The 14,150-nt window shown below is 33.7% G+C and overlaps 2 protein-coding genes across 3 annotated transcripts; both read left to right on the top strand.

Annotated features, from left to right (window-relative positions):
* Nucleotides 1-11,030: 11,030 nt before the first annotated feature.
* LOC140835752 (uncharacterized) lies at nucleotides 11,031-12,587 on the top strand. Its single transcript, XM_073201160.1, has one exon. It carries the CDS (start codon nucleotides 11,031-11,033, stop codon nucleotides 12,585-12,587), a length of 1,557 nt encoding a protein of 518 aa, XP_073057261.1.
* Nucleotides 12,496-13,649, top strand: LOC140836174 (uncharacterized). 2 transcript variants are annotated; one of them, XM_073201579.1, is made up of 4 exons: nucleotides 12,496-12,816; nucleotides 12,901-13,072; nucleotides 13,186-13,361; nucleotides 13,501-13,649. In XM_073201579.1, exons 1-4 carry the CDS (start codon nucleotides 12,648-12,650, stop codon nucleotides 13,644-13,646), a joined length of 663 nt encoding a protein of 220 aa, XP_073057680.1. In that variant the 5' UTR covers nucleotides 12,496-12,647; the 3' UTR covers nucleotides 13,647-13,649. The 2 variants fall into 2 exon arrangements, with proteins under 2 accessions (XP_073057680.1, XP_073057679.1); XM_073201578.1 differs by having other exon boundaries at nucleotides 12,901-13,105.
* The last annotated feature ends 501 nt before the right edge of the window (nucleotides 13,650-14,150 follow it).

Below are 14,150 nucleotides of genomic sequence, written 5' to 3'. Positions count from 1 at the left end.
GAACACTAAACCGAACCGAAAACCGAATTTTATAATTCGGATATAAATGTTAAAACCGAAATTAATTTGGCTCGGTTTCGGATTATAATTGTCAAAACCAAACCGACCGAAAAAACCGAAATTTAATTAAATTAATAATGTTATTTTTATTTTATATTATTTATTGAGATGATATTAGTGAATGAAAAATTATTTGAATAATACTTAGTTGATTATTGTTTATGTAATTCATTTGTACTTTATATTTAAATATTTTACTAAGAAATAATTTAAAAAGATAACATATTATATTTTATAATATCTTTATATTGTTAATTTAAATAATTGTATCAAAACTGAAATAACCGACCGAAATAATCGAACCATTTCGGTAGAAAACCGAACCGAAGAAAAATGGTTCGGATATCAGATTATATATTTGTAAAACCGAAAACTGAAATAAAAAATCGAAAACCGAACCGAACCGACCGATGAACACCCCTAAGTGCTTGTAGGACGTAAAGACACAAGGTTTTTATGGATGTTCGGAGATGAAAACTCCTAAGTCACCCCTTCTTATTCTTTAGGAAGATTCTACTAAAGACTTTGTCTTTACAAAAAATTTTACAATGGCCCACTCCAATCAGAACTTATCACACTGCCTGTTTTGGAACTCTTAGCGATCACTTTACAATCCTCGATTTTAAGAAAACTCGGTTCACAAGACACCACAAATTAAACAAGTAACCGAAAGTTTACTAATATATGTAAATAAATTTATTTTGGTAGCACGAAGATGATCCTTGAATGATCAGATATCTTTTTGTTCAGTGTGTGCTTATGAGCGATGTAGTTTGTAGACTTTGGAGTGCGCTCTAAATCTTTGAAGTATGCCAGCTTGTGATGATTTCACTGTTGTGAATTTGATAATGTATCGTGTGTGTCATCTTGCACACTTCCTTTTCTGTTATTATAGGCGATCTTTCCAACGATCGAAAGGATTGAGTCACGTTAACTTGTAACAGAGAGAAGTTGTGTCAGTATCAACTGCAATTGTATTTAATGTTCTTCAGATATGCATTAAATATTCTCTTTGCTGATATTGCCTTGAGTCCCGTTCTCTGAAGAAATGCTGCAGAGTTACCGTTTACAGCAACTGATTTTATCTTCATACCTTTGTAAGATGAATGATCTTTCCTTTCTGGCATAGTGATATAAATGCCGATCATTCTCGGGACTGATGTAGGGTAAAAGCAGTGCAAAATGTTGAATGTCTTGAACTGGTTAGAGAATGTCTTTCATTAAGTAGGTAATAAATAACCCTCTTTAATGATGTCTTTGAATCAGCCGGTTGAGAAGTTCATCTTATTTTACTTTACGAGGTTGAATTATCAGCATTTTGAAATTCAAGCGGTCAGACTTCTTTAGTATATCCTTCGTTTAAGCGATTGAACTCTTTTTGCTGTAGCCGATAGTGAAGCAGTCTGGTTGCTAGGCTAGGCGGTTGAACTGATACCGTTTTACATAATATATGCAGTTGTTTCCTGAAATACTGAAGTGCTATCTTGATTTTGTCGATCACCAAAGCTTTTGGGTAATAATAATTTCTTAACATTGTTTATAATTTTAAATGAACATATCAGATAAAAATGTGAATATAAAGTTATTTAATGAAAAGTTTTGGTTTATAAAGATTCACATAAATATGAATAATTAAGTTAAATAATAATTATAAAGTGGCGTAAAAAAATGATATGAGAGAGTTCTTCATAGATCGGTTTAAACTGTCCTTGACTTGCCATTGGTCTCCCTAAAGAATGTTGTTTTGTTTAGGAGTTAGATATTTAAAGGGCCTTAGCTTACTTATCCTTTTCTGGTAACACTCTTGGAAAGTGTTGATTGTGTCACCTAAATAATTATTATATAAAGTGTTAAGTAAATCCAAAATTTTGTTCAGTAAACCGTATAATTTTAAATGATTGAAGAATATCCGGTCACAACATCATTAATTATGGAAAATTATGCATTAAATAGATTTTGATCACATAATGAACATCAATTGTAATAAATTATATAAACATAATAAAGAAAGTATATTTTTATAGTTTTATATCAATTGTAATAATATATAAACATTTATATTTATATAATTAATTAGGTTAAAATATCAAAATTATATTTTTCTTAATTTATCCACAGGAGTTAAAAAGAAAGTATATTTTTATAGTTTTATAATAATGTTCAAGAAAAGTCTTATTGAATTAAAATTTTAGCACACACACAAATTGTAGGACCGAGTGCTTACCGCTTTACCAAAAGCTATAGCTAGTGGTAATGGTGCAACTCAAATATTTTAAACCACACAGCAGCACAAGCACTATGGTTCGATCGCTCTACCAAGCAAGGACAATTATTGCACCCAACAATCTCCCTCCCAATAATTGCACTCCTTGCAATCAATGGGAATCGAACCCATGACATTGGCTCTGATATCAATTGTAGGACCGAGTGCTTACCGCTTTACCAAAAGCTATAGCTAGTGGTAATGGTGCAACTCAAATCTTTTAAACCGCACAGCAGCACAAGCACCATGGTTCGATCGCTCTACCAAGCAAGGACAATTATTGCACCCAACACAAATTTTATGTTACTAGATTTTTAACATTATAATTTACTTTTGTAAAATATTATATTACCTGAAAATTTCGAAATTAATAAGCATATTATATTTTTATGCATTTATGCAACCTGCGAGGTTTTTTGATATGAAATATGACATTCTCGAATTGAAGAGCGATGATTATAAAATATGAAAAGAAAGAATTCTTCTTCAACTGGGTTTGTAAGGTTCCATATACAATCGTAATTCAACTGCATGCAAATCTAGGGAAAAAAGGAAATGAATAATTAAATTATTTTAATTGCATGGATTAAATATGGTATGCGTATTTACATGTTTAAAATATAGTTTTATATTAGAATGCATAAAAACTGTGTTTTAAAGGTCATTTAAGACGTGATCAAGGAACGGAGACCGGGGATCATATGAGGGAAAATATTTTTAATAAATAATTATTTTAATTGTTTAATGTGTTGTTTATTTTAATGGAATTTTCGAAAATAAGGTATTTTAAGGTTTTCACACGTTGAGTCATATTTAAAACCGACAATCAATTTTTGACAAAAATAAGATTTTTTGGAGGCTCGGTTAATATTTTCGAAAGCAACCTAAACAAAATATTTTAATTATCCTCTAATGAGCTTAATAGACATATTATATTAGGCTAATAGGCCTAAGCCTGCACTATATGTTTTTATTAAAATATAAGCCTAAACCCTAACCTTTTTCAACATAAACTCACGCCTCTCCCTAGGATTGCTAGGACTCTTCATCAGCACACACCACACGAAATTTTTGAAGGAAAGTCACGCATATTTTCAAGAAAACGCATCAAGCTTTCATCCCCCGTCTCTCCTGCCAATGTCCCTCAGCAACCGATTTTCGATATAAAAAATATGGGACTTTTTCATAAATCGGCTAATATTTTCACAAACTTTCCTAAACAAAATATTTTAAATATTAACTAATAGGCTTAATGAGCCTAATATACTAGGGTAATGGGCCTAAGCTTGCACCATGTGCTTTAATTAAACTATAAGGAAAAACCTGAAACGTTCACTACTTTTTAACTTAAAATCTTACTAAATTTTGTTCTTCTTTATAAAATTTGAAACATTTAATTAAAAACAATACAACTTTTCAAAAAATACATTAAAATAATATATATACAAGCACATGCATTAAAAATAATATTTTTTTTTAAAATAGACTTGTAATCAAAATAAATCATAAATCGTCAAATCATAAGTCGTCAATCAATTATCATTTTGGGTGAGGTTTGATCTTTGAAAGTGACTAACCTTTATTCTCTGGTCGACTGATCAGTCTTAGCTCACCATTGCATATTGGTACGGGCACTAGACATCGACGTAAAATGAAAATACGATCGTTGAGCTCCTTCTGGGGTTTTCTCTCGTAAACGGGCTCCCTCTGGGGTCTTCTCCCTCACGATATTCCCAAAAATCATATATCATATCTTTTTTGTCACATTCAATTCATATCCTTCAAAATATTTTTTCTTTTCTTTTTATTATAAAATATCATGTCCTTTCCACATTCGAAAAATAGCATTTTAACAGTAAAAATTGCACAGCTTTAATCATAAAATTTCATATTTTCATCATAAACATTTTAAATCCTTTAGCATGTATTATGTTTCTTTTGGGCACTGCCAAGCCTTTCGTACTACCAGGGAAGCAAAATAACCATTTTACCATTGGACCCTAAAATTTTCGATTTTGACCTTTTCTTACTTTTATTGACCCGAGACTATCCCAAATCATTATATAAGCTTAAATTTTTCCTTTAATATTTTTCTTAGACGTAAACTCGAGCATTTCGATTTAATAACTTATTGACTAAACCATGAAGCGTTTTTACCCCGAATAAATTCAAAACTCAATATTTTCTTCCCAAATTTTAAACATAAACTTTTCATCTCTAAACTTAACACGACACCTTAAAATACACCGATAAACATTTCTTAGACGAAAAATTTAGATTATCAACTAATTTTACAATTCTTTTTAAAACTTAACCGTGTGTGGCGGTTTTAACCCGTATCGACTCAAAACTTAACCAAAGTTTACCAAACTTGAACCATAACTTATTAATACCTTACTAACACTTTTTCATCCCAAATAAAGCAAATTAAGACCTTTGAACAAGCCTAGAACCATGCTGGAAAATTCTGCTCATTTCCGGAAACCCTAGCTTGCAGAAACCCTAACTTGCTTCGACCCTAGCCCTTGGCTGACCCAACCAGACCTTATGTAACCTTACTAGGACCATGACAAAGCCCTTAAAAACCTACTAGAACATCCCCTACAGCCCATGCACTTGCCAACACATAAACCATCACCTACAAGCCTTGCGCGGCCAACCCCGAGCGTCCCATGCCCTAGCCCTCACACCAGCCATCCCTTTGCCTATCTAGGACCATCATACACCCCTCTTGAGGCCTCTAGACGATACCCATATGCAGTACACATCCTTTCCCTTCTAGCACCCAAATTCGAAAACCCTAGTTTATTTAAAACTCAATTTTCGTTCATCATGACACCCTATCATGTCCAGTCCTTAAACATGCACCTAAGGACCCTTAAACATGTGGAAAAATGACCCTTCCCATAACTCTACCATGGCAGTCCCTTTATGCATCATAACCATGAATCTAGAAACCAAAAAAATCAAGTTTTGTTCATATTATACCATAAAAACGAAAATAAGAGGATTTCATATTTTTCATGCAAACATGATTAAAAAAACATAATTCGAATGGCGCAAAAAGAAGGTTTGAAAACGTTTCTTTGCGTTTAAAACGATGAGCCCAAAATATCTTAGTTGAATACTAAAAATAGTATTCATCTCATATCATAAAATATGCCCATACATAAACAAATCAACCACATATAAACAACTCATATCCTCGGGACATGTCCCGGTATATAGATACATATACATATATACTGGAAAAGACCACGAAACCTCAAATCTCAACCATGACTCTCTCCAGAAGTACCATCTCCGGTCTCCTGATATCCTAGAGTACCTGTCATTGTCAACATTCAAAGACAACAATAGCCCCTTCTGGGGTGAGCAAAGCTCAGTCTGAAACAACCACAATATATACCACAAGTATCTAAACAATGATATATGGTATGAAATGCATGTATGTCGTGGAGGTATCAGGTCAAATGCCCATTCACTGTGCATATATTAGAATCAATCGAATCGCTATCAAATCAATGCTCGAGCTAGCACACCGGCCTCAATCAGGGATACTCATATGATAACATCGACAAAGCGTCATAAAATCCCGAATCTCAATCAATCATCAGGGCCACAAATGACTTTGCTTTAAGGGACATGTAATACCAAACATAGCATCGTGTTCACAAACCCCAGAATCGAATCGAATCAAATCATATCAGGGTATCCAAGGATCATAGCTCAACGTGCATGTCATGTATGCCACATAAACTCAACAAATAAAGCACATAGACATGTATTCTCAATCCAATCAATCAAACATATATCGTATAATACAGATACATGTCGTATGTTACCCGGTCGCAACATACCTCAATTTTTCGTTCCAGACGATGTAGCTTTAGATTTAAGTATAAAAATCTATCTACATCAATAACATATTCATTTCAATCAATAAATTCATTCAAATTCAACAATATAAGTTTCAAATATCTTTAGAAACTTTTAAAATTCATATCAAATCGAAATCATAACATAATTCAATTCCGACTTCGAATATGAGTTTCTTGTTGGTTATTCTATTGCATATATTGAAATCAACTTCAAATAAATGCTATTCCAGCACTTTAATATTTAGAGCTGCTGAAACCAAAAGAATCTTACCTCAAAATGAGGCTCTCGACGCGAGGATTCCGAATATATAATTTGTTTTAAGATTGGACAACGTTTCGAGGTAATTTCGTACAAAAGAAATCAATTTCCTCTCATTTCTCTCGAAACCTCGAAGGGATATGCAGCAAACTTCATGCTGATCTTCCTTATAACGTGTGTAGCAGAGGTGTGGGTGCATATGCGCGGCCGGAACTCGCGCATATGCGCGGCTCATTCTGCCCACGCACGCAGCCTACGCACGTGCGCGTCTTGTTCTGTCCGAAACTCTAGTTTAGGTTCCGAATTAGAAAAAGGGGTAAACATGAAAGTTGTAGATCAATCTTCTCCGGTCCTCCGTTCCGGCCAACCATCGATGTTCTTATGAAAATCTTTAAATCATGAAATCAAACAAAATTACACAATTAATCATTTATTTGCTCAAAATATATCACTCATGTATCCAAAATCATTTAATTAAAATATTTTAGCAATATAATAATTTTCATGCATGCGGTTAACATAGACTGATTTTTGGACGTTACAAAACCTCTCACCATAAACCTCATAACCCATGCCTCTTCACCCAATAACACTAGGACTCTCCATCAGCCAAGATGCACGCACATCACACGAAAATTTTGAAGGAAAAGTCACATAGAAATCGAAGAATTTCAGCAAGGTCTCCCCCTCGTTAACGTTCTTCGCATCATAAGTTGATTTTCGAACGTCATATATGTAAAAGCATGCCTTAATCTTCCTGCAAACATCTTTCGCACCACATTATGTATATTTAATTATCCTTGCATGAAAAACATGATGCACCACTTGTATTTTCGTTTTTATGGATTTATATGCATAAAAGTAGAGTTTTTTTTAAAAAAAAACTCTTCCATGCACAAAGGGGCTGCCATGATAGGGGTATTGAACGGACGTTTTTAAAACACGTTAAGGGTCTATTGATGCATAAATAAGGGTTGCACGTGTAAGATTGAGGGCTTGAGCGAAAATAGGGTTTTCATGGGACAAAGGCTTGCATTTTGTCCCGAGGAAAAGCCTGTTAGCTGTTGTAGGGAATTGATCATGGGTCCTATTAGGGTCTATTCATTGTCCTAGACGGCTCAAGGGGAGGCTGGTGCAAAGATTAGGAAGGAGATACACGTATGAAGTCGCGCATGGCTTCTTGTCACGGCTTGAGGGCTGTGGCTTCTTGGCTGGTTTGGTTCCATCCAATAGGGTTCCTAGGGATTGTTCATGGTCCTAGGATGATCAGCTATGGTCTAAACGGGTTGGCTAAGGGCTAGGGTCGAAGGTTGCATGGGATGGGTAAGCTAGGGCTCGAACAAAATAGGGCAAAAATTTAGCGGCTGGTCTAGGCTTTTTCAAGTCTTAATTGGCTTGATTTTGGTTGTATATGGTATAGCTAGGTGTTATTAAGCTATGGTTCAAGTTTGTTTAAATTTCGAGTCAATAATATTAAAAACCGGGATGTACGTCTAAGTTTAAAAATGAATTGGGAAATTAGTCGAGAAGCTTAAGTTTACCTAAGAAATATTTATGGTCATATTTGAAGGTGCTATGTTATATTTGGAATGATTTGGGCCGTCGTTTTAAGGTCTAAGAGCAAATTGGAAAAGTTAGGGTTTGAGGGGCAAAACAATCATTTTACACCTGAAAAATGTTAGATGTCCTGGCAGTGCCCTGAATGATGTAATAAATGTTAAAATTTTTATTTCAAATGTTTATGAAATTTTATAATGAAACGTTAATGCTAAAAGACATGTTGCATGCTTGGTTTAAAAGGAAAATGATTAATATATGCATGAATTTTTATAAGTGATAGAAATATGAAAAGTTGAAGGAGGTGAATTGATTGTGACTAATACGATGATACGATGATATGATGATAAGTAAGGCCAATGCTCAGTTGACGGGTGAGAGTATCGATGATGTCCCCGCCGCCTGGTACCGTGGTAATACGTAGATGGATCCATCGACCTACAGCTAATATGAAAGTCACAATTTAGGATCTGAATTCAATAAAAAAGGAAACGTATACGTATGTGATGAAAATGAAAAATGTATGTGATGAAAGGAAAATGTTTAAAGTTTATGTTCATGAAAAGCTAATTTGATGAAAAGTATTTTCATTGTTGCTTGTGAATGTATATGTATTAATTTCTATCATGTTTAAGGTTTTCTGAGTCAATAGATTCACTAGGTGTGATCGATGCAGGTGAACGTGATAAAGACGGAGATTTTGATGGTTGAACTAGCTGGACTAAAGGTGCACACAACCCGAGGATTATCGCTAGTTTTTTCACAAATAAAAATCATGTTTAAGATTTAAGTTACTTTAAAAATGTTATGACTTATGACGCTTTTTAGTGGTTTTGAGAGGATGTTAGAGTTAAGTTTATTTTTGAAATAATTTAGCTTAGGGTTGGTAGACGTTTATGATTTTATGTTTTAAAAGCGTCCTTTTGGATTTTTAAATAATAGTTGGTTGGTTTATTTTAAATTGTGCAAAAGAACTTTAAAATATATTTATGCATACTTTCGGCCGAATGCTTAAGTGGGGGAAAATTCTAGTATATTTTAAAGAAAAACGAGTAGTAGACGTTCCAGTTTTAATACTCTTTTCTTACTATTTCTCTACTTCATCTCTTAATTCTTTGAAATTTTTATAGGCATCAGACTTCAATTTCATTAAATACACATACATATACCTTGAGAATTCATCAGTAAAGGAAATGAAGTAAGGTTGCAAATTTTCCGTGCTAATACTTAGCGGGTCAGACACATCTGTATGGATCAAATCCAATGTTAATGTGTACGCTAATTGTTATCATGAAATATTGTCAATTTCTTGTGTAAAGCTAGCCGTGAATTCACAACTTCATATGATTCAGAACAAAATTTGTTCATATTCAGGCTTAGCCTAATTAGCCTCATTTTTTTTCATCAATCCTTTGATCAAAAACGTCAGAACTCAAGTTTGATTGCACCCATCAAATCATGGTAAGAGCATCTGGCAGAATCCCCCTATAATTTCTTACGTATCATTGATAATGTTTGCAAGAACCTTAAGTTATGATTAGAGTACATTACAATCCCTTCAACTCATATATCCCGATCAAATACGTAGATCCCCCACGTTGTAAGGACTAATCGTGTACAATCATAACTACATACTACTTCACTTGATAAGTGATAACTAGTTGTTCAATGCATCATCAAATAATCACTCATCCGTATGAATGAACATCTTCATGCCATTAAAAATGAAACATAACATTTACATCACATATGATAGTATCCAGCTCAAGTTGTCTTTATCCTTATTTTAGTGGATGAATCCAATAGGAACCTGTTTAGAAAATACTGTATACCAGTGTTATCAAAACCGGACCGGACCGGACGGTCGGACCGGTTCAACCGCGAACCGGACTCCAGACCGGTCCGGAGATACATAAAAACCCGGAAAACAGGTTTAACCGGAAAAAACCGGTTAAAAATCGATTAAACCGGAAACCGGTCGGTTTTTAGGAACCGGACGGGTCTGTGAAAACTAAATATGGGCTGTGTATGAATTTGGGCCTCCTTAAAGCTGAGCGGCTGGGTCCTAAAACATTTCCCAAATAATTTTCCCGTTCACCATTTTGGTTCCAATCCGAAACCCTAAATCGAATCACTCTCATGTCACAAATTTCACTCGTTGCTTTCCCTCGCAGTGGCTTCGACAGATGAACAACTTAGTCGCTTAGCAGAAGGTGGTTCCTCATTCTTATTTTTTGTTACAAGTCTCTGTGCACACAAAATTGCTGCTTTTGGTAATATTTTGTAGTTTTGAGATCATTTGTGTTTTATGCATATATCTGTGTACATGTTCTTATAAATGAAGTAAATCTTATATTTATGCAAATATTAATTTATAATTTAAATTCAAATATATGTTTAACGAATCAAATGAAAATTTGTAGCAAGGCTCCACGAAAAAAGTTGGAACTATGCTATGTGCATTACCATACAGGGGAAAAAAAGAGCCTTTTTTTCGGTGTAAGTGCCAAAAGTTTAGTTAGACAAGGACTGTGTATTGCTTAGACATGGTTAACTCTTCTTATATATTGGATCATAAAACGTACAAGAATTAGTGAAATTAGTTTTGACCAAAACCTCGAAGGATTTGGACAGTGGCATCAAGCAAAACTTTCTTGGCATCGCTAGGAGTTTTTATTATGCTGCTTATTGTAATTCAGGCACCATTAATTTTCACATTGCCAAAGTGCTCTTCGAAGGAGTTACGTGCTCTTCCATTTCTTTGATATTTTTTTCCCAATTTTCCATCGAGTGCACTGTGCAATAGCTGTTGGATTCCATTTTTTAAAAATAATTTTGTACTCATGTTTTCGTGTAGTTTAGTTACCTTATCAAATTTATATTCCTTTTGTGATGTATCTCTCAATTATTATATTGAATTACTCATATGTTCATAATTTATTGTTTATTTTTCCTCTTTTACTATACTTCATCAACTGTGCATTAAAGTTCATTATTTTTTAAAATATAGATGGATTCATCAAGTGGCGGGCAAAAATCTAGTTCCACATCTAATTTTGTTTCCTCGTTTAGAAGCAAAACCGATCCAGCATGTGCTCATTTTAAAGAGGATGTGGGTAATGATGGGAAAAGAAGTTGGACTTGTTTGCATTGCAATAATGTGTGGAGGGGTGGAGGGATCAATAGGATGAAAAAAAATTTAGCAGGTAGAAAAGGAGATATTGCATCATGCAAAAAAGTTCCATATGATGTAAGATATCAAATGGAACAATCTTTAAAGGCATTTGAAGAAAAAAGCATAGCTCCGATATCATTTGAAGATGATAATATTGATGGTCCTCATATGACAAATCTTGAAGAAGAAATGCATCCACCACATACTCAAACAAGGGGGAAAGATAAATCTTCTTTTGGTGTGGCTTCTCAAAAAGGAAAGAGAAAGAGAGATGAGAAGATGCCTAACTTTTTTGCACCAAGAACTACTGTCGGTGCACAACGTTCTATCAAAAGTGTGCTCGTAAGTAAAGAAGCTTTACTTAATGCTGATATGAGCATTGCTAGGTTTTTTTATGATACTTGTATTCCCATCAATGCTGTGAATTCTGTTTATTTTCAACAAATGATGGATGCTATTGATGCTGTTGGTCCCGGTTATAAAGCAACGAAATATAAACAGTTGCGAACAAACTTATTAGGAAGCATGAAAAAGGAAGTTCAATTAGTAGTTGATGGTTATCGAAGTGTTTGGGAAGAAAGAGGTTGCACTATAATGGCTGATGGTTGGCAAGATCGGTCAAATAGGCAACTTATAAACTTTCTAGTGTATTGCAAGAGGGGAACATCATTTGTGAGATCTGTTGATGCTTCTGATATTGTGAAAAATGCAACCACACTTTGTAATCTATTTGTTGAGTTAGTGGAATGGGTTGGATCAAATAATATCGTTCATTTGGTAACTGATAATGGGGCCAACTATAAAGCAGCCGGTGTTTTGCTTCATGATAAGTATCCCTCTATCAAATGGTCGCCTTGTGCTGCACATTGTCTGAATTTGATTCTTGGTGATATTGGTAAAATGGATCTTGTTAGTAATCTTACAAAAAAGGCTTCTTTGGTAACAAAATTCGTTTACAATCATGCATTTCTGTTGGCATGGTTGAGAAAGAGAGAAGGATGGACAGAGATTGTACGTCCAGGGCCAACTCGTTTTGCTACTACATTCATTGCATTGAAGAGTATCCTTGAACATCAACATGATTTGCAAGCTTTTTTTACTAGTAAGACATTTAAGGATTCTCGATACTTCAAAGACAAAAAAGCAAGTGTTGTTCTGGCGGTTGTTCTTGATACAAGATTTTGGAGTGATTGCATAGTTGTAGTCGGTGTTGCTGCTCCTCTAATACGTATGTTGCGTATAATGGATACTGATCGAAGGCCTTCAATTGGTTATGTATATGAAGGAATGTATAGGGCAAAGAAAGCAATAAAAAATATCTTCAAGAATAAAAAGAAATTTTACAAGCCTTTTACAAGTATTGTCAAGACAAGATGGGACAAACAACTTTGACGAGATATTCATGCAGCAGCATATCTCCTGAACCCTGCTTTTGCATATGACAAGTTTAATATGTGCACTAAAAAGGAGATAATGGATGGTTTTGTTGAGATGGTCACTACCTTGATTAGTGATAGATCTGTTCAAAGAAAGTGCATTGATAAAATAGCAATTTATCAAGATAGATTAGGAAGTTTTGCTCGACAACTTGCTATTGATTCATCAAAGAGTATGCAACCAGGTATGCATTATTATTTTAAATATTATTGTTGTGGTAATTCTTATATTTTGTACTTATTGTTTAAAAGTTTAAATTTTCTTGTAGATGAATGGTGGAGAGTTTTTGGATGTAGTGCTCCAAACATGCAAAATTTGGCTATTAAGATTTTGAGCCAAACTTCTTCTTCTTCGGGATGTGAAAGAAATTGGAGCGTGGTTGAAAGAATACATACAAAGAAAAGGAATAGATTGGAGCATCAAAGATTAAATGATCTTGTGTATGTCCATTACAACTTGCGTTTAAAAGAAAGGTGATGGTTTTTTTACTTACTCTTTCAATTTGAATTCTTGAAATTTAGAATTATTGTTTTGTTTATTGTTGTTGTTGTAGGCTTGATAACCAAATGAATTGTCAAGATCCTATTGATTATGAGAGCATTGATAAAACTGATTTTTGGGTTATGGAAGAAGAAGAAGAAAATTCTTCACCTATTTTAGACATAGATGAGTTGGATGAGATGCTTTATGGTGAGGAAGCTTTTCTAATAAATATTCAAGAAGAAGAAAGTAAATTTTCTTTCCTTTATTTTTGTTAAATAGTTTGAAAAAATAATTATTTCTTGGTTTATGTCTTAATAATAATTTTTTTTAGCAAATTTTTGCTTTCTGTTTGCTAAACATGTATTATTTTAATTTTTTAAAAAAGATTTAGATAAAGGTATTGGTGAAATGCAAGAAACACCTTCTTTGGACTTGGAAGAACTTTTGGATGGTGGGGATGAAGATGATAATGACTACGAAAGAACACTTCAAGAATTGGATGCGGTGTGGTCATCAAAGGATGCAACTTGAAAGTTGAAAACTGGATGTTTGATACTTTTTTATATAAGAAACTTGATGTTTGCTACTTTTTTGTATAATTAAACTTGATGTTTCTTGGCCACTTAAACTTGGTCATCACTATTTGGTTACATGTTAGGTGTAATTTGGATTTTTGAATTTGAAAAGTGATGTTTATTTGGATATTTGTTGTAATTTTCATCTTAAAAGTTAAGTAAAAACTATAAAAACATAAATAATTAATATTTTACTATTTTATTTATTATATAAAATACATAAAATATTAATTTTATTGATCCGGTTCGACCCTTCGGTGGAACCGGTTGAACCATTTTTTAAGGCTTGACCGGTTCGATTAACGGTCCGGTTATAAAAACATTGCGGTATACTTCCTAATGAGTTTTATAAACTTGCGTGGAAAGACAGATCTCATGGTATCTATAGTATATTCAAGGACATCATTTATGCATCTTGAATGAGTATACAAATAACTAAATATCGTAATTAGATAAAACC

This window comes from Primulina eburnea, chromosome 7, assembly GCF_022965805.1.
Source record: "Primulina eburnea isolate SZY01 chromosome 7, ASM2296580v1, whole genome shotgun sequence".
Lineage (NCBI taxonomy): Eukaryota > Viridiplantae > Streptophyta > Magnoliopsida > Lamiales > Gesneriaceae > Primulina > Primulina eburnea.
Note: the sequence above shows the minus strand (reverse complement) of the source record. Positions and strands in the feature narration are given on the sequence as shown.

Excerpts from the sequence above, each read along its gene's own strand:
- LOC140835752 (XM_073201160.1), top strand. The coding sequence starts at position 11,031 with ATGGATTCATCAAGTGGCGGGCAAAAATCTAGTTCCACATCTAATTTT.
- LOC140836174 (XM_073201578.1), top strand. The coding sequence starts at position 12,648 with ATGTGCACTAAAAAGGAGATAATGGATGGTTTTGTTGAGATGGTCACT. Across the intron at positions 13,106-13,185 it reads AACTTGCGTTTAAAAGAAAG|GCTTGATAACCAAATGAATT; the intron begins GTGATGGTTTTT and ends TTGTTGTTGTAG. Across the intron at positions 13,362-13,500 it reads AAATATTCAAGAAGAAGAAA|ATTTAGATAAAGGTATTGGT; the intron begins GTAAATTTTCTT and ends TTTTTAAAAAAG.